The sequence below is a fragment of the Dermacentor albipictus genome, chromosome 4 (genome assembly GCF_038994185.2).
Source record: "Dermacentor albipictus isolate Rhodes 1998 colony chromosome 4, USDA_Dalb.pri_finalv2, whole genome shotgun sequence".
Classification (NCBI taxonomy): domain Eukaryota; kingdom Metazoa; phylum Arthropoda; class Arachnida; order Ixodida; family Ixodidae; genus Dermacentor; species Dermacentor albipictus.
Genome location: NC_091824.1, coordinates 11933881 through 11958714, shown reverse-complemented (window position 1 = coordinate 11958714; position 24834 = coordinate 11933881). Strand labels below are relative to the sequence as shown.

Sequence of the window (24834 nt, the reverse complement as noted above, 5' to 3'; positions counted from 1 at the left end):
AGCATGAACACTTCAGCTGGTTCTGGCACAGCATCGGGCACCTCTGGCAGGGGCAGGCGGCAGGTCCCAGGTCCTTTCCCGGACGGTAAACCAGCTGGGAACTGTAAGCTGCCAGCCTCAAGGCCGAGCGTATCACTCGAGGTGATGCCAGCAGAGGGACCCGCATCTTCAGCCTCTTGCTCGACCTTCTCAAGCCAGCCACGCCGCATCACTGTATCAGCATCAGGCCCCAGCAGCCCCAACAGTGGCTTGTGGTCCGTGACTGCCTTGAACTCCCGGCCCCGCAGATACTGGTGGAAACGTTCGACACCGAACATGAGGGCCAAACCTTCCTTGTCCAGCTGGCTGCAACGTTGCTCTGCTGCATGAAGCCATCGAGAAGCAAACGACACAGGGCGTTCCTGGCCATCTCTGTCCCGGTGTGCCAGGACGGCTTCCACACCGTACGGTGACGCATCTACTGTAAGGACGACAGGCTTGGCAGGATCGAAGTGCACCAGCACTGGAGCCTTGGTGATTAGCTTCTTGCTGCGCTGGAACGCCCGGTCCTGCTCCTTCTTCCAGACCCATTGCTGACCATCTCGAAGCAGAAGATGGAGCGGCTGTAGATGCTCCGACAGGTTCGGCAGAAAACTCCTGTTGCTGTTGATGAGGCCAACGTAGCTCTGAAGCTCCTTCTTGTTCTGAGGCTTAGGTGCCTTGAGCACAGCATCAACTTTGCAGGGAGCCTGGGCTAGGCCTGCCTGGGAAATGACATGTCCCAAGTACTTAACGCTGGGGGCTAGGAAAACGCACTTTTCCAGCTTGAGCTTGAGGCCGGCGTCCTGCAGTCATGCCAGGACGTTGTGCAGGTTCTGCAGGTGGTCCCACCCTCGTCCCGGAGCAGCGAGTCCAGCTGGTCCCTGAATACATAGGCACTCTCTAACCCTTGTAGTGCAGCAACGAACTGCCCGAGGGTCTCTCCTTCCCGGTGGCTTCGGTTGTTGAAGCGGAAACGCTCCATTAGTGTGGACGGTGCTGGGTTGAAATGGGAGCGCAGTATGGCGAGAAGCTCACCCAGCGTCTTAACGTGTGGCGTGGCTGGCTTGAGAAGGTCGAGCAAGAGGCTGAAGATGCGGGTCCCGCAGCTGGCCAGGAAAATGTCCCGCTGTTTGGCCTCGGGTGTGTTGTTTGCCCAGAAGAACACGTGGACTTGCTCCTCGTAAATTTGCCAGGCAGACCCATCTCCCTCGAACGGCTTGAGCCTTCCGTACAGTGGCATGGCGGAAGCAACGGGGGGTGGTGTTTCGCCGCTCGCGGCGCCATGGGACACCCGTGGGTACTCGTCGCCAGTGTCACGATCCACCCGGGTTCGTGAACAAGGGAAGGCTCGAGGCACTCTCTGTTAGACGGACGCTCCGCAGCGTGGTGGTGCTGAATGATGACTGACCGCCGAGCAGCCGTGCTCGTCGGTGTTTCTTGCGGTGCGGTGACCAATGTTGCCTGTCAAACTTAACAGGCCACCGAGCCTGGCAGCGAACGAACATTATGCCTGAGGGGGCGTCACGCGCTTGCTACACCTATATTTCTTCAAACAACTTTGCAAATGCGTACTATAGATAATCTAAGTTCCATTCAGGTCACGCTGCTTTAACGTTGATAGGATGGCACATTTGGACATAAGTGATCTCTAATAGATGTCCCTTTTAGGGATACAGGAGGTTCACAGAACATCTAATGAATCTTTCCTGTTCGCGCTATAATGAGCTGCATGCCTGCAAGTCCCACAGTAGATGTACTATCAACTACAAATTAAATGTAGACAGCAGAGCGTGTGGCCGAAGCATAACTGAACACACATTGTGTGGTGTAGGCCAGCCATCATTGTACACATGCATATGCATGTGGTTTTGATGCGGAATGTGGAGCCGCTTGTCCTAGTGCGATTACGTCACCTGTATTTTGACAGAAGCTTTTTTTCTCACCCCGCCGTTGCAGTGCCATTTCTATCTACGATTGCTGTCAAGGTGGCTAGCATTGTTGATGCTCCTATAGTGGCAATACATTTTTGGTGCTACTGAAATTACGTTTAGACATTGGCAGCTTTGATGGTGGTAACAAAAGCAAAGCAATGGACGTTAGGAAATTGTGTGCATGTTAGCTATACTATGGTAAAGATGCGGCCATGGTGCTAGCCACCATAACAGTGTCCTGCCAGGTGGGAATGGCACTGCTGCGAAGAGATGAGAAATAACTTTTGGACAAAACATGGGTGATGTTTATCATAGTAGGGCGAGCAGTGCTGCACTCTGCGCAAGAAACACATGGCCACGCATGTCCACAATGACTGGCCAACGACATTCGCTGTACCTTTAGTTATGCCACACAGTCCAGTGTTCGTCACTTGTCCTCAAGGGTGCATCTCTTTTGTGTTAAATAGAGCTAAGCGAATCACAGCACAGTTCTTTGTGATTATGACTTAATTATGACTTAATGAAGGCACTTGGACCCATGTCCTTTGTCGAACTCACTTGGAGATATGGGTGAACCAGCCATATCTCCAAGTAGGATTACAATTGACGTAGTGAAGGTCAAGAGTGGAACCCTCGACCTTTGGTGGGAGTCGAACACGCAGCCTGTGGTGTTAATTAAATCAAAGTTAAGGCATTCGAACCTGTTGTTTGCGTGGTTCGCGCAAAGGAGCAGACAAGTTTCCAGGGGCCGAGTCACGTTTATTGCCACATGTTCATTGGTGCGTGGCTGGTCGAGATAAGCCTGCGGGCAGGTTGTAGCGCACGCTTTTTATACGTTTCGCGAGCTTGCGCATTATTGATCTGATGACAGACTGCAGCACTAAGCCGGACACCACAAAAACCATGACCCAACATGGAGATATGGGCAAACCGGCACTCAATCCCACGACCTTGGTGGGAGAAAGCAAGTAATAAGAAATACATTTGAACGAGAATGACAAGTAACTTAATGAGTGTCTTGTGAGCAACCAGGCTTTTGCCTTCGTCCTCTTTAGCATGTGCTAAAGTGACTGTCAACTTTTATATATTGTCCTAGCGCTCATGAAAATGTGAAAACTGGGCTCCCAAAATAGGAGATTGTAATTTAGTTCCTTGTGAATTATTACAAATTCTGCAATGGCTACATGAAGAAAGTGAGTTCAGTAAGCACTAGGTAAAGCGCACAAGTGAGACTCACAATGTCATATCAACGTTACTTTTTATTTATACAATGGATGACGCTTTATTGCAAAAATGATTGGCATCCAGGCAAGGCACATGTATGAAAATATTCATTGCAAGTTCTGGCTGTATATAAGCAGGTTAAATGTGGATCTAAAAAAAAAAAACATAGAAGAACTTCAATAAAATATTCTTGAAAATTCAGCTTGACTAAAACAAAACTAATGAGAAACAGGTGTTAACACTCAGATAACGACTAGCAGTCACAATGCCACAATTATATTTAGAAAATAAAACTGATTAGTAGGAGCTAATAATATTGCATACTAATGAATGACCAAAAGAGTATGGCCTGCGTGCCAGCACCTGCTTCTGGGGCCACGAAATTCAAGATAGAAAGTCACTACTTTCAAGCTATGTTTAAAAAAATATACTAAAGGAAATCCACACAAGCAGAATCCAGAAGTGGAATAGTATTCATCTTGATAAGCAGCTTGCTCAGGCAGCTTCTCACACCACGAGAGTGCCAAAAACATAATGCTGCTGGGGACTTCGAGATAAGCATTGCAAATGAGAAATATCTCTGACACTTGAAGAGGTTTGCTAGAAATCAAGCGATGCAAACATGTCTGAAATTGAAATACTAAAATGTTGCCCTCGGGACATTTCTATAAGTGCTCCACAAGGCACACAAACGCACCACAAATAGTAGTCAGAAGCACTGCTCTAAATTTCAGTACACACCTGTACAGTTCTGCCTAGTATTTACGTACTTGGGCCATGGTCAACCCAACAAAAATTGAAAAACACACCAATAAAGCGCACTTCATGCTGCTCGCATGCAGTAAATTACCCTGCACTTGCGTTACAGTGCACTTGCGTCGAGGCGCGTACTGATTTTATATCTGTGGCAATGTGAAGTAAAAAATATTGCAAGTTCAAGCTTGTTTTTTCTTGAGAATCTGTCCAAATATATCAGGAAGTTAAAGATTACATATTTTTAACAGTGTACTAATAGATATGACTGAAAAAGAAAGCATTTATGTATGAGAAAAAAGATGACGTAACCAAAACTGAAAGTTTTCGCTTTTCATGCACGGTGTCCAGCAGCGCGACAAAGGTCGTGCGGAATTGCTACTGATAGCTACATTACAAACGATAAATGTGGTCATAACTGAAACTCTCGGCTTTAATACTTCAACATTAATCTTTTCAAAATGAACAGATGAATATTCCGCAATTCAGGAGCACATAGTCCCTCTCATAGGATCTCGAACATGCACATGATGGAGAAAAACAAAGTAAATGCCCGGCCAAAGTGCTGGAACAGACGGAGCAGACAACCGTGCGATTTTTCCTTTCCCAGGTTCTCATTGTTAGGCATTAGAGACAATTTGATGGTATTTCTGCAGCATGGTGCGTTCATCTAGTCACAACGCACGATGTACAGCCAATGCGCGGAAGCTTTGGATGTGCAAGAGATGTCCAAATCACAAAGACATTCAATGTCCTTTTGATGATGCGTGACTGCCATTTACTAGCAAAACATATTACAGATGTGAACTAGACATTGTTAAGTTGTGGTACATCCAGTGGATATTTTTGGTTTGCTGGTATACGATCACAGTCGAAAGGAATGGCGGTGCGTTTTGGTTATCGCCTATTAAAAGCATGTGCTATGCTTCCGACGGCACTCGGTGCTGCGAAACAGATAGGCGAAGGTGCTTATTGCAATAGGATTGGCGGTGATAGCTGTGAGTGCCGTGTGCAACAACCCCGGAGAAGATTTGCTGGTATGAGAAACTGAGTGCGGGCGGGTGGGCGAGTATTGTGCAAGCTGCCGCGGCGGGCAGCTATATACTGTTCTTGATCGCGCACGCCTCGCGCATTTTCTTGTTTACACGGGATCTAGTGGCCGGAAAACATATCATACGATCGCAGTTTGGCGACACACTGAACGTTGGTGCCAAAAAAATTGTGTTTTCTGGAAACATATGAACCGATAAAAAAATTACCATAACTCTATTGGGGCCATTCTTTGTGTTCTCGATTGCGACCGTTGGCACTGGGAAAATGTACATAGCAGGACTGTATCAACGCAGTTCTACCTTATTTATCTATATTATGTCTAATGAATAGAATCAAGTGCTATTTTTTTTTTTCTCTGAAGCTGAAGAAATAGCAGTTTTTCCAAGCACCAATGGGGTTTTCAGTTTTCAGTTTAATAGTTGGCGATACTGTGCTTAACAGCAATATTTTATTGCTTAGAAAATTCTGCTTTCCAATTTTCTTCTAGGAAACAGGAGGGGTTTTCATCTTTATGGCAGGTGGCTTCTGCAGGTTATCATCAGCTCATTGGGCCAATCTGCGCGATGGACAGAAGCGGGAAATGTGCTTCATGTGACGATTGGCACCACTATGCGCGGTGATCGGAGCCGCATGGGTCGGCGATGGCTGGTGCCTACGGTAAAGAGTTGTCAAATCGGGAGGCCCATGGCATGTTTGCGCGGCACCCCTCTCCCTCCCTTCTTCCCATAGAGTTTCATACAACAATTACTACAGGGAACTCTGTTGCTAGTGACATTGATTCACAGTGGAGGAGAAGAACTGGGAAACTTACCAGCAAGTATGCGGCCTGTAGGGTGGACAACACAGCAAAAAAGAAGGTCAAGCGGAAAATCAGAAAGGCTGAATTAATCTCATGGGTGGCAGCAATGGAAAAGAAACCTGCCATGAGTAACTACTTAAGAGGAAAAAACGAAATCAGGAAAGAAACAATTTATGATAACTCAAAGGGAAGCTCATTACTTTTTGAAGCGAGATCGGGATGCCTTAGAACACGCACCTATAAAGCGAGATATAAGAAGGAAGAAGAAGCATGTGCTTGCTGCGGTAAAGCTAGGGAAACTACGGAGCATGTTTTATTAGAATGTGAGGACGTCTACACAATGGTCAATTTAGGCACCACTGGCCTCCTTGAAGCCCTTGGGTTCAGAGGGGGCAGTGGTAAAGCAAACATGTCCGCAATAAGGATCAGTGTGTATCCACACGACGGACGGCTCCGCGCAAATCTGTGCCGCGGACGCTTATTCCGCCGCCCGTCCGGCTGCAAAGCGCATCCAGACGACGGATGGACTGAGTAGGCGACCGCACCGGAAAAATAAAGATGGCGGCTACGCCCGAAGCGAGTGCCGTCCGCCTCGAACCTGTAAAGTCGTCGTTGTCCACTGTGAGGCCCGTAACTTTCAAACTGAGGATTGTATTTGGTTTAAATTTGTGTCCAGAAGCTTCGACAGCAATATATTCGTGATGAGTGGGCACCGTTTCCGAAAGCGATACTCAGATTCTCGGCGTGTAGGCTTAGAGTGGCTGTATTGGCTGAACATGGCCTCGAAGATGTTGCGGCGGCCCGGGCGGATCTCAGTGGCCGCAAGTTAACATGATTGTTTGTTTCTACTCACTCTAGATGGCGCCATCGGTATAACAAACACTTTGTCATAGGTGTTTTTCAGTTTGAATGAAAATGGAGATCGAAAGGAAACGACGGTTGGCCGCAATGGCTGTTGTTTTGTCCGAATCAGTGCCTCCTCTATTTTTCTGTGCCTGGGAAATGGAGCGGAGAACCAAGGGAACCGGCCGTCGGCTCTAGTACGGCTTTTCGCCGCCACGCGCCGCCGCCGGAGTAGGATCATCGTCGCTCATTGAAACGCAGGGCGCGACTGTATACGCAGTTGTTAAATGGTTGAGCTTTCGACTGTATTCGCATTGTTTCAAGTACAAGCAAGACCTTTGTAAACACGAACCCTGAAGCACTTGTCGCTCTGGGCAACCAGCCTATTTTAGAGGCATGTGTCGTTCGCGGCTATTGCTGTTCGATGCGCTTGCGCGTCGTCTGCTGCGCCGATACGAGAGCGCGCGCCAGTTGAAATCCAATGCGTGGAAAAATGTTCTGTCGCCGTTATGTTCGCTTATATGAAAGTCGATATTTGAAAGCAGTGCTTGTCACCATATAATGGGAACGCTTGGGCGCTGAAAGAGCCCCTAATGTCTACTCGTGTAGCAGGCTGCACGCAAGCCGGGAGTTCACGCGCTAAATGGCACGTAATGTCGTGAGACTGCTCTACGGCAAGACGTGATGCCACGTTTCCTTCTTAAAGCTTTTGAGAATTACATTTGTTGCCACCGCAAGGAAGCCACAGCTGGCGTCAGAAAATGAGGAGCTGTGCCGTGTCATTTAGGAACTCAAAGCTGTTGAATCGTAACGATGCAAAAACAAACAAAAAGCGCGTTCTGCCGCGCGATTCTGCTACACATGAAGTTCTGCAGAACCTGCATGCAGACATTACTCCGCAAATAGGGAGGTTCATGTCTTCAATATCAATGAGTTGCGAGTCATGGCTCACATTGATTTTACCATTTCAATGGTGGAAATAAAAGCATTTATTGCGGAAGGAAGCTACCACATGTCATTGAAGCGTATGCCACTCTCACAGTTTCGCGTGCTTTCGCGAAAGGGGCTTTCTTACAAAATGTTTAACTGCGTCGTGCCTATCAGTAACATTGAAGGCGTAGTTGCAGAGGAGTGGCCTCAGGAAACGAACCGATATGAGGTTCATGAGCTTAAGCCTGTGCTCGTTGCTGTCAATGGTCTTGCACTTTAGCAACTTTGAAGAACAAAGAGCTGGGACGGCGTACTCCACTAAGGTAGTCAATGGCTTCTGCAAGGTCTGGTGCTCCTGCAGTGCACGGTCAGCAAAATCTCTTAAACAGTCCAGGACAAAGAGAAGTTGGCCCAACGGGTAGAGCAGCCCACCTCGATCTTGGCTCCGAGTGAGCTGAAAGAGCGGCTGATTGCTCACCGGCTTCGTACACAAAGTAACACAGTTCTCGCAGTCAATATGCTCGCCTACAACCCTTGCAATGTAGCCCCCCACATAGGCGGTAGCCGAAATCTGAAGCGATGACAGCTGCTGTGGCAAAATTGTGGTATTAAGTCTCTGCAATGCCAATCTTGCTCTCGAGAGCTGGGGCACTGCTTGCACAGTCGACGGCAGGGGAGGTATTGAAGCTGAAGCAGAAGTTGGTTGTGCAGAGGAATGTGCATCACACAGTATGTGTCCCGACATTGCACCACATTCTTTGTGGGCAATATTGGAGGCTGCATTCGACACAGCAATCCCGGTCTTCAGTAGCTTTTCGAGGCCTGACAGTGCAGCCCGAACGTCCAACATGTCGTTGCACCCGGATGACATTCGCAAACTTCCAAAGAGCGATTCAATTGGATCGCTGTTGAATTTTCGAGTGAGCACAAAAGAAAACTTCTCTTCTGTCAACAGATATCTGATGCACGCCACTGTCGAATAGGTGGTTAACAGAATTGCTTCATACGTTTCGGCTGTGAGGAATTCATGAGCATGTCCAGATCTTTTCTTTAATGTCTCCAAGTACACAGGAAAAGTGACCTCAAGCCATTCAAGCCGCGGATCAGCACTGTCGTCAAATTGACGGCCATCCGAAAAATTGTGGCGTATGTGCTGCGTCGTGTTGCTGACATCGTGAAGCACGAACCACCGATAAACGTTCTTCATGAACGTAATTGTTGGGCCTGCGGCTGAAAATTACAGTGCACAAGTGTGTCCAGCCTGATCCTTGAGATGTTCCAAGGCAGCGGTTACACTTGGACACATGAGCTGGACAGCTATTGCCACGTTCATCTTTTCTATGTTGCTCGGATAAACATGCTTCCTGCTTAAAAACCGAACAGGCTTTACAGACAAGCCTTTCTGCAGTTGGTAGAGGTCTTTTATGTGTGAAGCAGAAATCTCACCTTTCGGGCCAAAGTCACGCGATAGAAACTATGACCTCACGTTCTTCAGCACGTGGCACGGATCAAAGCTAATGAAAAGAATCCTGCTGCGGTCACAGGGGTGTTCAATCCGGTAGGTAAGCAGGCCATTTCCAAGCAGTTTCATGCAATTCACGTTCACTTTATGATTGTCCATGACAAGGCGAACAATCCTAAACCCACAAGCTTCCACTTTTTGCATGACGAAAATCAGCAACTTGTGGAGTTGGGGGCCCGTTAGCCCTTTTGTAAAATAGTAGGCAACTGGAATTCGAAACTTTGTTGTCAGTCCACTGATGACAAAGCACAGGCGCGAATTGGCTAAGACAAGGTCACCGTTTTGCTCTTCCACCCCGATGTCTACTTGCCCAACAAAGCAGTCACGTTGCTTGTTGTATTGCAACTTCTGCTTTACCCTCATCTCGTCAACGATGAGCGAGCAGACCTTTGATTGCGGTTTGTCAAAGTTTTCGGCTTCACATATCAGCCGAGCTTCCACCAGTTTGCTGAAGCCAGTCTCACCACTTGTAGTTCCAATATAGTTGGTTAGGGTCTTTCGGTCTGGAAGCTTCAAAAGCATCTCCCCTCGAATATGTTCGTAGGCTTTCGTTGATAAATGCCTCAGCACCACACAACGTCGAGTAGTTTCTTCAGACCAGGTAGGCCTTTTTTTTTGTAATTGGTAATTTGGTCCACGAGAAACAATGCTGAAGCCTCTTTCTCTGCTGCTCTTTCTCTAATGTAGGAAACGTCTGCAGTCAAAGAGTCCTCCTGCAGTTTCTTGAGCTCCTCTTTGTACTTGTCAATTGTCTGATGTAGTCTCAGTATCTGGCTCCTCAGATCTCTTTCTTTTCTCTTCCATTTGGCCTTTTCGGTAGTGAGCAAAGCAGAGGCCGAATTGCTGTCGACCTGGACACTTTTGTCGCATGAGGCAGCCTGGTCAGCCCTGTGCACGCATTCATTCTGGCACTGTAGACCATGATGGTCTCTTGTTTCGCAGGTAGCGCTTGTAGTATCCATCAGCTCCGATTCTTCAGCTTCGGGACCTGTTGTTGCCTGCGTTGCACATGACAGCGGTCGCGAGGCAGCATGGCTACTGGTGCAATCATTCGTTGACTGTTCGTTCACAGCACGGTCACGTTTAGTGATACTTGCCATGCTTCGTTTAATTGTTGCCTTCGGCTGCAAACGTGAAGGGTAGTCTGCAAAGACGGACGGAATTGCATCCTTCTTGAGCCGCCGTTTTTTTCCTTCTATGAAGTCTTCTGTTCTGAAATGGCGGCTGCATACTTTAGTGTAGTTTGAAGTTGTATTAGGCGACCAATCACCCCGCCTAATTACTGCAAGCCACCTCTCTCGTATACCAGCGGCAGCTGGTATTTCGTGGAACGACAGCCCGACAGTCTTTTTCTTTCCGTTCGATCTGCACAATGGTACGCAACAGTAAGACATACTGAGGCATAGGGAACACGTGCTTGCAAAATCCTGAAAGAAGAACAATACGAATTCAAAGTTTCGCAGTGTTAGCGCGGCCGGACAGGCTGCATGTGCAACACGTGCGTGCAAAAGCCTGAGAAAAAAGAAAACGGATACTATGAAATACGAATGCAAGTTTCGCATTGTCAGCGCTACCGGACAGAGTGCATGCAGAATACGTACCTGCAAAAGCCTGAGAAAAATCGGAAATGCAATCAAACGCGAATGCAAACACGAATTCGTCAGCTTCGTACTGCGCGCGGCCCGTCAGCGCCAGCTTACTATCCTACTCACACAGCGCCGCCACGCGGCGGCGGCGACGCGGGCGCCCGACGGCCTGGGGAGATCGTTCGCCCAGGCACTGAAAAAATAGAGGAGGCACTGTCCGAATTGAACACGAATGGTGTCAGCAGCGATGAAGCTGTTTCAGAAATATACCAAAGCAGCGCTTGTTGCCAGACTGTAGAGCATGCTAGGCTAAATCCGCAGCATTCGACCCCCAAAATCCGGATGCGAAAAATAGCTCGGCATTTTCCGTCCGTGGGGGTTGCGGACGACGCGCGGACGGCACAAATCCGTGACGCGTAGTCACGTGATGCGCAGTCCGTCGCGGAAAAGACGGATTTCGTCCGTCGTGTGGATCCACCATTGGTGAAAGAAAAATAGGGAAATGACAGAAAACGGTGACGTACAAATGCACAGTTCGCGATAGGGGATCGGAAAATTTGGTTGTGGGAGTTCATAGTGTTTTTTTTTTATGCGAAGCATACTAGCCGCACAACCACGCTCTTCCTTGCTGCGCCGCGTGCGGCCGCGTAGCTAGCATATGACGTCATAACAGCTGCAAAAGCGGAGGCTCAACTCGTGCGCTCGCTTGCGGCCGCGTAGCTACATAGCCGGGTCTCAGCTCGTGCGCTCTCCTGCATGAGTTGTTTCTTCGTCTAGCCGAACCAAATATAGCCAAGCAACAGCAGTTCACCAGGCTAAACAGTGGTTCAACAACTAAAATAAAGGCTAGTATGCTTCGCATCCTGGGTTTAACCTTAGCTAAGCCACAGCCATTTTTTTTTCTTCTTTTTTTCTTGCTTAACCTGGGTAAGGCATTAGGCAGTATAATAGCAAGAGCTTGGTGGCGAAACCCAGCGCTCCATTCCAAAGAGGACGCTCATAACATCCCTCCATCCATCTTACAGGAGCTGCAATGGGGTGGTGTTCAGCCAGTATGGGAATTATGGGAAGTACATGGATTTGCCTAAACTTCGTGCTTCTAGCTTCAAACGGCTATGCGACTTTGTAAACTCGTAATTTTCAACTAAATACTGTGTATTAAACATTTAAATAAACATTATTAAGACTGTCTGATGGCAAGATTCAAGCACAGGACCGGATATAGAAACCATTACGCCACGGACGCATGCATTGACAAGCGGCATAGAACGCCCTTATGACTTTCTCGCGGGCAATTGAACGCGTTGATATGCTTGGCGCACTTCAATTTAGCCACCTGGACAGGCTGGACCACTGCAATTAGTAGCAATTGTGTGCATTTGCAGAGTATTCTGCACCTAGAAAAGTATGCATTGCTCTGAAGTTTTGGACCATGAAGATAGGTAAAGCTTGTGAGTGTCTGAATCCATAAGCATGAAGATCAGGCAGGTCCGTGTACTTCCCATCATTTCCATGGCGGCTAAACGATTGCAGTGCAACAGTTCCCCCTAGTAATTATTGTGTGAAACTCTCTGCTCCTTCCTTCTTTTTTTTTTTCCGTCCACGTCCATCTTCCACTGTGCAACTGCATCTGCAGCCAGCACTCATCCCATTATGGCCACATGACAAGTTTGCGAGCCTGCCATGTAAATCAAATGATAGCCTTGTGACAAGTCGCTCGAATCTACAAAAAGAGACTGATATGCATCTATGAATGGCGTTCGCAGCAAGCTCGGGGACTTTGTATGGTGTTTCACAAAAATTGCGGCCGTGAAAAACAGTCATTCAGTACACTCGCTTTCGTTGGCGAGGCGGTTTGTTAGTTTTTTTAGGGTCGTGCAACCAATGTGAATAGATCTGTGTTGATTCGGTACGAAACCGTAATTATAGCCGCCGACACCCAATAACGCAGCTCTGATTAGGTCTAACAGGCTAGGCAGGGCTGCGAATGGTGTTTCTGTGACGAAAATTTTCCGCTCACCGATGTGATAGTGGGGCCACAGACTGTCACAGAAAGCTTGTCACTATTATTGTATTTACTCTAATCTAATGCGCACCTTTTTTCTGGTAGAACGGGTCCAAAAATTGCTTGTGCATTAGAATCGAGTACGGACCCTAAATCCGCATTACCATATCGCCATCGGCATTAAAAAAATGGCCGCCTCGTACGCGCTTCTAACTTAGCTGCCATAGCTTCCTCCATGTGCATACCTCCATGTTGTGCGTGTAACCAGGCGCTGGTGTAACTTAGTCTACCGCTTGTCTTCCCATTTCTGCATTTATTCAATCGGCATGGAAGCACCGACTGCGAAGATACGCCGAGTCCACCATGATGCCCTATTTAAAAGGAAAGTTATCATATGCGCGGAGATTGGATGGAAATCGGGCCACACCACGGGCATTCGGAGTTCCCGAAACTTGCGTGCGGGGCTGGTGCAAACAGAAGGAGAATATTTTTGCCAGCAAAGCGACAAAGAAGGGTTTCAGTGGACCGAAGCAGGGCCGTTCGCTGAAATAGAAGAGCTGCTCGCGGAATACATGCAAGAGCAGCGAGTGGCACAGTGGCCTGTGATGACCAATCTGCTCAAAGTACGGGCGATGCAGTTAGCCTTACAAAAAGGGCTAATGTGGAGTGACTTCAAAGCGAGCAGGTGCTGGCTATCAACTTTTATGAAAAAAAAAAAGGCTTTTCTCTTCGAAGGCGGACAGGGATATTCTTCGGGCTAAAAATTGCCCGAAGAATATGAAGAGAAATTATTCTATAGAAACGGCTACCACTTCAGACAGATTGGAAACGCCGATCAGACGCTGCTCTACTTTGACATGCTTGCCACCACAACCGTTGAAAAGAAGGGGGCAAAGCAAGTGTGCGTTTTATCTTCTGGCCACGAGAAAACTAGTCACCGCAATGCTTTGTTGCACTGCGGATGGACATAAGCTGCCCCCGTATTTTATCTTCAGACCGAAGACGCTTCCGAAAGGAATCGTGTTTCCGAGTGGCGTGATTATGTGCACAAATGAAAATGACCACGTACTTGGTCGCTGACTGGATTGATAATGTTTGGCAGAAGAGACACGGTGGCAGTTTGGGTCTGCGCGAGATGCTTGTGCTCGACGCGTTCAGGTGCCACCTTGACCAGCGCATCAAGGACAAGCAGCTGGCTGCATGCAACACTGACTTTGTCATGATACTCGGTGGCACGATATCGCAGCTCCAGCCGCTCAATGTTTGTTTGAACGAGCCAGTGAAAGATAGAATTCGGGCGCTCTACACCAAAGGGCCTGTCAGTGGCTGCCACGAATTCACGCCCGCCAATAAAATGAAGCGTGCCTTGCTGCAGGACTTTGCTGGATGAGTGCAAGATGCATGGTGCACGATCCCGTTTGCCATGGTCAACAAGGCCTTTAAAAAAGTGCAGGATTTTGAGTGCCATGGACGGCACCGAGGATAAAATTCCTTGGCCTGTTGATAGCGATAAGGAGTTGTCTGATAGCGATGACGAGTGTTATCTGTTGCCCCACACGACTCATACCGGCGCAGTGAAAATCTTGGCAGCAAGGTACGCTGCTTCCATTTGTGTTTTTATTCGTCGCAACTTTAGTGTATTGGGAATAAATCTATTTTTCCCAATGAGCGAAAATAGTATTTCTGTATGAAAGCGTGAGGTGCACGGTATTGTACTCTTTCTTTTTTTTGGTCATGGAAGACAGGTGCACGTTACAATCGAGGTTATAATTTTTAAACATTTTTTGGCCACGGGAAATGAGTGAGCATTACAATTGAAGGCGCGTTAGAATCAAGTAAATATGATACATTCCTACATCAATGATTGGTTGCGAAGTCATATGTAGCAGTTAGATTGACGACTGTTGACGTGGAGTGTGGGTCTGCGGGTGACAATTACCGCAAGTATGCATGGCATGGTGTCAAATGCTCAATTGGGCAGAAAGTTCTCAATTACGCAAATCTGCATGTGTGAGCACTGAACATGCATATCTGATATGGTCGGCGCACCTTCCGGTGTCTAATCGGCCCAGTCTTCGCACAGGCCTTCGTGCTTTGCATGCGCACTGTTTTTGTTGTTCCCTTTGTCCGTGTAGCGTTAACCGTTTTGATCGGTCCAGTCTACATGGTTGAATTTAGTACCAATAGAGATTGCACGATGGGGGAAAGCTACATGCATCAAAGTACAGGCCACGGCCTGGTGATTCATGGAACATACAGGATATTCGAAAAATTGAATACTAGATATTCAATTTGTGAATCGAATTATTTGAACATTCATTATTTGATTCGAAATTGAATATTCTAATACTCGCACGCCCCTAGTTTATAAAACAGTGATGGGAAACCAAAACGAAATTGGGCTGGTGGGCAATGTGATGCCACGATGCTGCCAGAGTGAAACATGGTGCTCACTTCATGTGACCTGCAGCAGGGAACGGTGCCATGTCCGGCTTATAACCCATTAAACACGTACAGTATGCTTCCTATGCCACATGTGTTGTGAAACAGGGAGGTGAAAGTGCTTATCGCGATGGGTTGGCGATGATCACTGTGAATGGCGACATGCAATGACCCACGAGGTGAGTTGGTGGTACAGGAATAGGAAACCGAGGACAGGCGACATTTTCATGTGATGCTGACAGGTGAGTATTGTGAGAAAGCTGCCATTGTGGGTGCCTACTGGCCTCAGTCGCATCCGCCTTACACTTTTCCTTGTTTACATGGAATCTAGTGGCTGGAAAACGTATCATATGATTGCAGTTTGGCAATCTACTGAATGTTGGTGCTGGAAGACTGTGTTTTCCAACAATGTACCAACTGGTAAAAGGAAGCGTAACTGTATTGGGTCATATTCTGTGTTCTCAATTGTGTACCTTGGTGCCGGGAAATCGTATGAAATGGGATTGTATCAATGAGGCTCTACTGTATGCGCTGACGCTCATTTTATGTGGCGATGGCAGTGTAAGCAAATGCGAATGGCACCAATCGCATGAAATTTTATTGTGGCGATGAGCAGCTCACGCTTGCCTGTGTGAACGTCACTTGCCACGAGTCACTCCTTTGAAGCTACTCATGATCAGTCATGCAACATTTGTCACTCACTGGTGTGAATGCGGCTGTGCATGGCTTTGCCACTGCAGGTGCTGGACCAGGACCCAAGCGATTCCAACAGACAGCGGTGTGGAGAGGCTACTCGGCCGTTGATCGAGGCCGTGGACAGCCTTACCACATTTGCCAGCTCCCCTGAATTTGCTGGAGTGCCTGCCAAGATCAGCCACAAGGTGTGTGCCTGTACTGTGCTTGCTTCATTGCTGACTATCAGCTTGAGGTTCATGTGGTAACATGCTCTTGCCAACTGTCAACCATAGAGGACTGGCCTTGTTGATAAGACGTGTTAAAAAGCATTCAAACGCATTAATAGACGTGGACAAAGCAAGTGGACACACACAGACACTATCATTTAAATACAGTGTTGGGTGTGACCAACAATAAAGCTTTCTACACATAAGATTAACTGATATGTGAGCCATTCTTTGTAGTTTAGAAGCACATTCTGTGCTGTTTGTGTGTGTCTAGTTGCTTTGCCTGTGTCCTTTATTGCACTTCAGTAATATTGAACTTGTTTAGTACTACAGTTGAACCCCCTTACAGCTTAGACCCCTCGTAACGTAACCACTTATAGTGAAGGACCAGCTATAATGCGGTCTTTTCTGACACACTTTTACCTCCCGTAGAACTACATATATACGCATACCACTTATGGTACAGTCGCGCTGTACGAAATACTGGTCATAATACGGCTTATGTGAGAAAATTGATCCCAGACATGCAAGGCTCTCAAGCAGAGAACCTTTTTTGACAATAAAAGTGCAGCGAAATTCACTTTTGCAAAAATATCTATAAATGAGTAGCATATAACACTGAAGCAATCTTAGCAAAGCCACAGGGCTGGGAATTGAATAATTATTTTTGTTAGTGGCCTTTAAGCAGCACCTATGCCCACAATGGGTGCACCTGGTGATTGCCGTTATGACGCATGTGCCAGCACTCTGCCTCGAAGGTTTTTCAGTGCGCCACAAGCACCGTCTTATCTCAGAGGTCATGCTGAAAAGCCGCGCATTCTAGGTCACACATCACTTCCAGCTAGCGCTTATGGCGACATTCTTTTCAGTTCCAGTATCATATTTCTTGTGAACGTTTCATAGCACTTCTGCTCATACTTAAAATGTCAAATATTGCACACAGGCCCTTCTCACTATCTTTAACTACACATTTTACGCAGTTCAAAATTTTGTTGCAGTTGCCCTTTAAGGTGAGACTATATACATTTTGAGGATTGTAGCAGCAGAACTTATGGAACACGTAGACAGAAGGAACGACTAGACGGGTACACAACTGCATCGTCAACTGATTTCTTTATCAATATTTCCACGGTTTTTATTTTGTCGCCATCTCTCATCTCTCATCTATCTGAGGCTGTCTCAAAAGGTGACTTCCTTTCTTGTCAAGGCCATTGATGGTGTGCTTACACATTGCACTCCTGTTTGACTTATCTCAAAGGCATCAAGAATCTCCTGAGTTAGCCCATCGTCATTCCTTTTCAGGTCTTGCACATCGTGACATTCGGGGAAGCACATCCATACTTGGGTATCTTTTCCCTTCTTGTTCATATCGCAACATTTGCAGTGCAAGTCCAGATTACTGCCAAGGGTCCCCGAAAGCGACGATGCGTGCTCTCTTGTTCGATCATTAAGGCATGTTCCTGTTTGCCCTACGTATTGTTTTCCACAGGACAGGGGGATGGTGTACACTACTCCTTCGACGCAATGGCAGTATCTGCTCTGGCGTGCGAGCTGGCATTGTGGTTTCTTCTTTTCCTGGTTCACTCGTACAGGCATACTTTTTCCCTTGTTTGGTGCTGAGCACACTACTCAAACTTTACCAGTCTTTTACCAGTCTTGATGAGATTGTGGGTCAGTCCGAGCACATATGGAATTGTTGCACAATTATCTTTTGCATCTGCAACTTCATGTCCCCTTTTGCTTTCTTGTTTTCTTTTATTCTTCTCTACAAGGCCTTCAGCTATGCTGCATAGCATTGACACAAGATACCCTGCATTTTACGGCCTACTTAACTGCCGCTGAAAACTTTGTTCAGTCTGATGTTGGCACGATTTATTCAGTGCTGAACTTAATACTGCACTCGCTATTGCCCGGTTGACAGTCTTGGAATGGCTTGACGTGAAGGGAAGAAATAGTTTCATTGCTCTGGGCTCGTACCTCGTACCTCCAGGTTTGAATTCTAGGAAAATGTCGAGGAACTGCAGAGAACTATAGTTCGGAAGCTCATAAGTGAAGTTCAGCTCTGGGCACGTTGATCGAAACGACTCCAGTACGATGTCCTTAAGTTGTTGGTAATCGGTTACATTCTCTGTTTGGTACAGTATCGAGAAGTCGTCTACCTATCGATAGATCCATGTGATATGCGTTTCCTTGATGGACCCCAAATTTTCTTGTCACATGCTCCCAAGTACAAATCACTCAGGATTGGTGCTATTTTTGATCCAATGTCCTCTTTTTTGGTCGAACAAGGTTCCATCATGCACAGCGATTATGGCAGTGAGATAGGCACTCAACAGCTCTGAGAAGGTTTCCACCGACATTCCCACTGAGCTTTGAAATGGAATGGCTCCTTGGTCCTCAATGCTCGCTCTCTTACATTCATCAAATCTGCATGCGGTATCGAATAATACATGTCTTCGATGTCGATCGAGAACCTGTACCAATCATTCATTTCGTACTTGCAAGGTAGAAAATAAAGACCTTAAGGAAGTGAAAAGAAAGGTCAGGGTGCTTCTAGAAGAAGTAAATAATAGTTGCCAGCTGTGCAATAAGGTAAATAGCAAAAACCAGCACGCTGTCGGTGTTCTTCACCGCAAAAACCCATACAATTGGTACCATCTTCCGTGCCATTTTATCGGAAGCAGGCACGTGGCAATGGCTGCTTTTGCCACACCTTTTCAAGCAACTTTCCCAAGATAGGGTAGAAGATCCGTTCAGGATTAGGAACTCTGAAGAACTAACCTCTGAGATAAGAAAATTCCAAGCTGAGTCTGAGTGGTGTGCTCAGCACCAAACAAGAGAAAAAGTATGCCTGCACAAGTGAACCAGGAAAAGAAGAAAACACAATGCCAGCTCACACGCCAGAGCAGATACTGCCATTGCATCGAAGGAGTAGTGTACATCATCCCCCTGTCCTGTGGAAAACAATACGTAGGGCAAACAGGAACATGCCTTAATGATCGAACAAGAGAGCACGCATCATCGCTTTCAGGGACCCCTGGCAGTAATCTGGACTTGCACTGCAAATGTTGCGAAATGAACAAGAAGGGTAAAGATACCCAAGTACGGACGTGCACCCCCGAATGTCATGATGTGCAAGTCCTGAAAAGGAATGACGATAGGCTAACTCGGGAGATTCTTGATGCCTTTGAGATAAGTCAAACAGGAGATCAGTGTGTAAGCACACCATCAATGGCCTTGACAAGAAAGGAAGTCACCTTTTGAGACAGCCTCAGATAGATGAGAGATGAGAGATGACGACAAAATGAAAAGCATGGAAATTTTGATAAACAAATCAGTTGACAGTGCAGTAGTGCACTCGCCTAGTCGTTCCTTCTTTGTCCGTGTTCCATAAGTTCTGCTGCTACAATCCTTGAAGAATGAACCAACTAGCTGAGTTAAACACCCTTTTGACATTGTACACACATTCACTGTATACAGTCTGCACGTGTGACTAAGTGAGCGCCTGCCTGATGTAACATGCACAGGCCAGGGCAGCTCAGGAGCCCATCACCGCAGCTGGGCGGGCCATCATTGATGGCTCGTGCAGCATGATACTGTCGGCCAAATCCCTGGTGTTGAACCCAAAGGACCCACCAGCCTGGCAGAGCCTGGGTGCCCACAGCAAGGAGGTCTCGGATGGCATCAAGAGGCTTGTCTCATCCATCAAGTAAGGGCCCCTTCTGCATGAGTATACCACACTTGTAATTAGAAATTGAGTCCTGGCTCTAACTGTACTTGGGGCAAGCCTATGCCTTGAGGCATTGGTTTAATTTAAAGAAGTATAGTGACACGGATTTTTGGAGTTTCAGGAACTCAAGCACATACTTTTTGCATGTACAAGCATGAAACTTAGCAGCAAAATTCAGTTGACTGCATTTATTCTGCGTCAGTCTACAATAAATAATGAACACACTAGACAGTGTTATAGTTGTAATTCAATAACATAATGAAGTCAGTAAAATCGGCTCTTGTTATACCAAAATTTTGTTATATTGAAATTCGACCTTTTATGCAAATAAGCACAGTCTGCCAACCGATTTTTTTTACATGGAAGGGCCCATAGCAATTTCTAGATTATCGGGCAGTCGGAAAAAAGCGAACTTCATTGACGAACAAAATTTTATGAGAATCCGTTTCACAATGACTGTCGACGGTAATGCCATAGCATTGAATCAGTGTCGCCACACAGCGCATGGCCACTGTCGAAACGAGTTGTGTGTGAGCCGTGTACTGCAGCGGCACTCCTTTTTTGAACTTCCCTGGTAGCACTTGGCACCATCTAGCATTGCCACCGTGAAGCCTGCGCATTGCCTTCGAAATGCATGGTGCGCCAGTACTTGTGAATGTTGAGAAACGCATAATGAAGTAACCGGGCTCCACAATCATGCTTCTTTCTGGACACACTGCACCATCTAGTGGCACTGACAAGAAGTTCGCTTGTGGCCTCTGAGACAAGAAGCGTGGCGTGCTAGTGCCTGCAACTGCTGGAAATTGTGCCCTTACTTGCTGCGCATGCAGTGGCACATACTCAGTGACCCAAGTTGGTGAGAGGTGCATTGAAGAGCAGCACGTACCATACCCAGTGGCACAGCTTGCTAAAGCATTGGTGTAAAAGGCTTTCTTCGAAAAGTGGCGCATACCCGGTGCACTTGTGATGCAGCCTGCTAATGTGTCGTGTTGTTGTCCTTGAAGAACCCTTGTGACATGGGTTCGTTCCGCTAAGTATCGGAGAAATTTAAGGGATCTTTTTCGTCATTGTGAAGTGGCACATTCTCAATGGCACGTGCCTAGACACCCAAGTTGCCGTTAAAGACGTTTATTGAAGAGCAGCACAGACTGAGTGACACATACCCAGTGCTCCAAATCGGCTTCAAAAAGCTTCGTCAAACAGTGCCACCTACCCAGTTCTACATCTTACAGTGACCCATGTCAGTGCGAAAGAGGCTCATTGAAGAGCTGCACATATGTACACATTGCCACATACCCAATGACGCTAGTTGGTCCAATGGTTGGTTTTTGAACCCTGTTACCTCGGCACAGTGGCCTTCTGTGCTGCCCGTTCAACCACAGACTGTCCAGTGACCCAGGTAGGTGGGAAAATAGTTAGATGCAAACGTACATACATCGATGCAAGCATAGATAGATGCATACATACGTAGCCCCCAGAAAGCGCATGAATTACCCTAAGACTACTAACGCATTAGAAAAAATGTGTTTTGTTGAGTGTAAGAGTCTGCGACCAAAGATACGATTTCATGCCGTGTCAACAATACTTTCACAACACTGGTATGAAGCGAAGCCTGCAAAGCTTTCACGCCTGAGTACACGCCTGAGTACATTACATGCTTTGAAACAGTTTCTTCGTTATCATCAATGAATAATATCGTTACTATCAGCAAGTTTGCGGCAATAACGTAGCCATGACCACTTTGAGGAGACAGAAACGGAGATGGGTGCACTTAGCTGCCAGTCACATAGAAACCCACGGTGGGCATGCTGTGGAAACTGCAGCATTTGTCTTCACTGCTATCCTAATACGGCACGCTTCCACTATGGGTGGGCGAATATCTTAGCTGCATTACAAGCGTCGGCGTATGTATAGGGTACACATCTAACGTATCAGTGTAAATATGACTACTATCATTGTCGCTTACGATTTGTTGCATGTCCACGAGTGCAGACGAGAAGAATTGAAAAGCGCCTTTTTTGTTGTTGTTGACCACAACCAGTATAAAGCCTACAAATAATGAAGCCAAGGCAAGTTGGTTGTAGCTTTCTTTTCATGGATGTGCGGAGAGTGATGAAAAAAATAAAATGGGACGTCTGCTTAAGAAAGTTTGGTGCGTGCGGACCGCTTGGTATGTCTTCGAGAGTTGTTCGCATAGCATTTGACAGCATTCGACAGATGGTAAGTGTGATTATCATTAGCTAGACTTGGCACATGACACATCGCTGCGGCAAGTGCGGGGTGCGATCATTACACGGGAAAGGAAAAAAATCAAATTTTGACGATAAAATTCAGGGATGTGATAGCGCGATCATCATTAGCTAGACTTGGCACATGACACATCGCTGCGGCAAGTGCGGGGTGCGATCATTACATGGGAAAGGAAAAAAATCAAATTTTGACGATAAAATTCAGGGATGTGATAGCGCGATCATCATTAGCTAGACTTGGCACGTGACACATCGCTGCGGCAAGTGCGGGGTGCGATCATTACACGCGAAAGGAAAGAAATCAAATTTTGACGATAAAATTCAGGGATGTGTTCATTACACGAGTGTGATCATTATGCAAGTAAATACGGTAAGCATGGTGGCACATGCACTGAAAACATGAACAGATCTCACTTGATGACGGCGAACACTCGGTACCGCAAAGCTGGTGCGATGAAACCAAAACACTGATGGGCAGGCAGTGGGGAACGAACACTTCATCTGCCTCTCAATTCACCGTGTCTCCAAAACTTGAGATTACCGTATTTACTCAAATCTAACGCGCACTTCTTTTCTGATAAAACGGGCCCAAAAGTAGCCTGGGCGTTAGAATCGAGTACGACCCTAAATCTCCGTTACCATATCGCCATCGACATTTCGAAATGGTTGCCTCGCACAGGCTTGTAGCCTAGCGCCCGTAGCTTTCTCCATTTGCTATAGTATGTTTGCTTAGATTAATGCACCCTCTGTCTTCCTGGTTTTCCTGTTTTCCGCATTTGCTCTATCAGCATGGAAGTGCCGACGGCAAAGACATGCCGCGTTCATCACGATGCCGCAATTAAAAAATTGGAGGACGCTTAAGCTTCGCCTTCAAGAGTGGAACGCGATAGCGTTCCCGTCGACCCGCCAATGGGTGTAAGACAATGGGCTACAGGGCAGCCATCACTTACGAGGCGCCCCGCATCAGACGCGGTGAGCGTCGAGCCATATGGTTGAGCAACGCGGTGTTCGGCGCAGCAACGAAACGTGCGCCTGAGCAAGCGGAGCGAACCAAAGAACTCGGTATCCCGGAGGGGGAAATGATGCACGCCAGCCAAACGCCGTGATCGGCACGGGCAGAGAGATAGAGAGATAGTGATCTAAAGAAAGGAAGGACGCTTGATTCTACAGAGGGAGCAAGGCGAAGCGTTGTCAGGGGAGAGAGTCCGAGCCGCGACAGCTCCAATGCGCGCGTGGCGCGCCATCCGTCGGGGCAGCGCCGTACATGGAGAGGAGGGGGTCTTCTGTGTTTGCCGCAAGATGGCTCTCCTTGTGCGGAAAGCGCAGAAGAAATGCAGCGAAACGCACTTCGCTACTCGTGTAATTGCGACTTCTGTAAGTTACATGTTCATAATTACCGATATACACCACAGTATAACTTTCCACGGCTCGTTTCGAAGGCAACACCGCATTCACTAGAGGCGCGTTTGTACCTTTTGGAAGCATCGAAATCGTGGCTGAGTGGTAGCGTCTCCGTCTCACACTCCGGAGACCCTGGTTCGATTCCCACCCAGCCCATCTTGGAAGTTGCTTTTTATTTATGGAGTGCCTGCCGTGATTTATCGCTCACGGTCAACGCCGCAAAACGCCGACGCCGACGACACCGGCTTTTCTGCGACACGAGCTCCTTAACGCTATCGCGTTAAAAGGAAAGTGATCACTTGTGCGGAGATGGACAGAAATCGGGCCGCATCATGGGTGTTCAGAGTTCCCGAAACTAGCGCGCGAGACTGGTGCAAACAGGAGAAGTTTTCTTTCATGTTTTTAATTTTCCCCAGGCTCCCCAGAAAGTTTGGGGGGGAAAGATTTTGCTCAATGAAATTCAATAACATGTTCTCAAGATATCACTATGGAACTATTATGGAAGCATCAAGGAGACATTCTAAACATTTGTGCCAATTTTCATCAAAATCCATGAAGAAATAAGGAATTTCATTTTCAAAGCCATGTTGCCCCTTAAGAATTCATAGGGTATCATATCAGGACCTGGGGATTTTTGGGTGTCTAACTTGAGAAGCAATGCCACTATGGCTTCTTTCGAAATACCGAGGTTGCTTTTATCACTCGATTGTCTAGTTAGCTCTGAAGAATTTTTTATTTTTTGAATGTAAACAGATATGAGGATTTGATTAAATGATTCTGCAACCAGTTTAGGTTCGCTAAACGTGTTTCCATTCAAGAGTACACTTTTTGCTGCACTTTGGAATCGCTCGTGTACCGCCAAAACTTTTGCAGTGATGTTGCCTTGTATTCGGATAGAGTATTAGTTATGAAATACATTCGAGCTGTTTTTAGCTCACTGCACACCTGAGAACTTAAGTTTGAAATCACTGCAGTATTTTTTGGCTTGTTCTTAAACGCACGGTGCAGTCGCTGTTTGAGATAAATAATGTTCTGCGTTACCCACAGATTTTTTTTTTTTTTCCGAAGTGCTTTGTTCTTTGGGGTACAAAACACGATAAGCAGTCTAGTATGGTAGATTTGAAAAAATACCAAAGCTGGTTGATATCATTTGTTGTAGGCATTACATCAAGCGCTGTCTCTAAATAATCTAGAGTGGACGTGTCCTCTGCACTATTGAAATTTTTCACTTTTGTTGTCGGGTAGCTTACTAAATGCTTGTTATTTTGTCTCAGGGTGGTTATGATAAGTTCATGGTCCGAGATTTCTTGTTCGATGCTGTTTTCATGCTGAAAGGATCCTTGGGATAGTAGCAGTAAGTCAAATAGTTACTGGCAGAACCCTTGAACTCGTGTTGGCTGGTTAACAGTCTGTAATAAGTCATATTTCAACATTGTTTCGAAC

The 24834-nt window shown here is 46.8% G+C and overlaps 1 protein-coding gene across 4 annotated transcripts in view; it reads left to right on the top strand.

The window, feature by feature from the left end:
• The window catches only part of rhea (Talin_middle and talin-RS domain-containing protein rhea), a 408423-nt gene that overhangs the window by 253547 nt on the left and 130042 nt on the right, over window positions 1–24834 (top strand). For all 4 annotated transcript variants that reach the window (XM_065450432.2, XM_065450447.2, XM_065450440.2 and 1 more), the window contains exons 37-38: window positions 15850–15990; window positions 19539–19720. In XM_065450432.2, the coding sequence (XP_065306504.2) occupies window positions 15850–15990; window positions 19539–19720 (323 nt within the window). The remainder of the gene's footprint in view (window positions 1–15849; window positions 15991–19538; window positions 19721–24834) is intronic.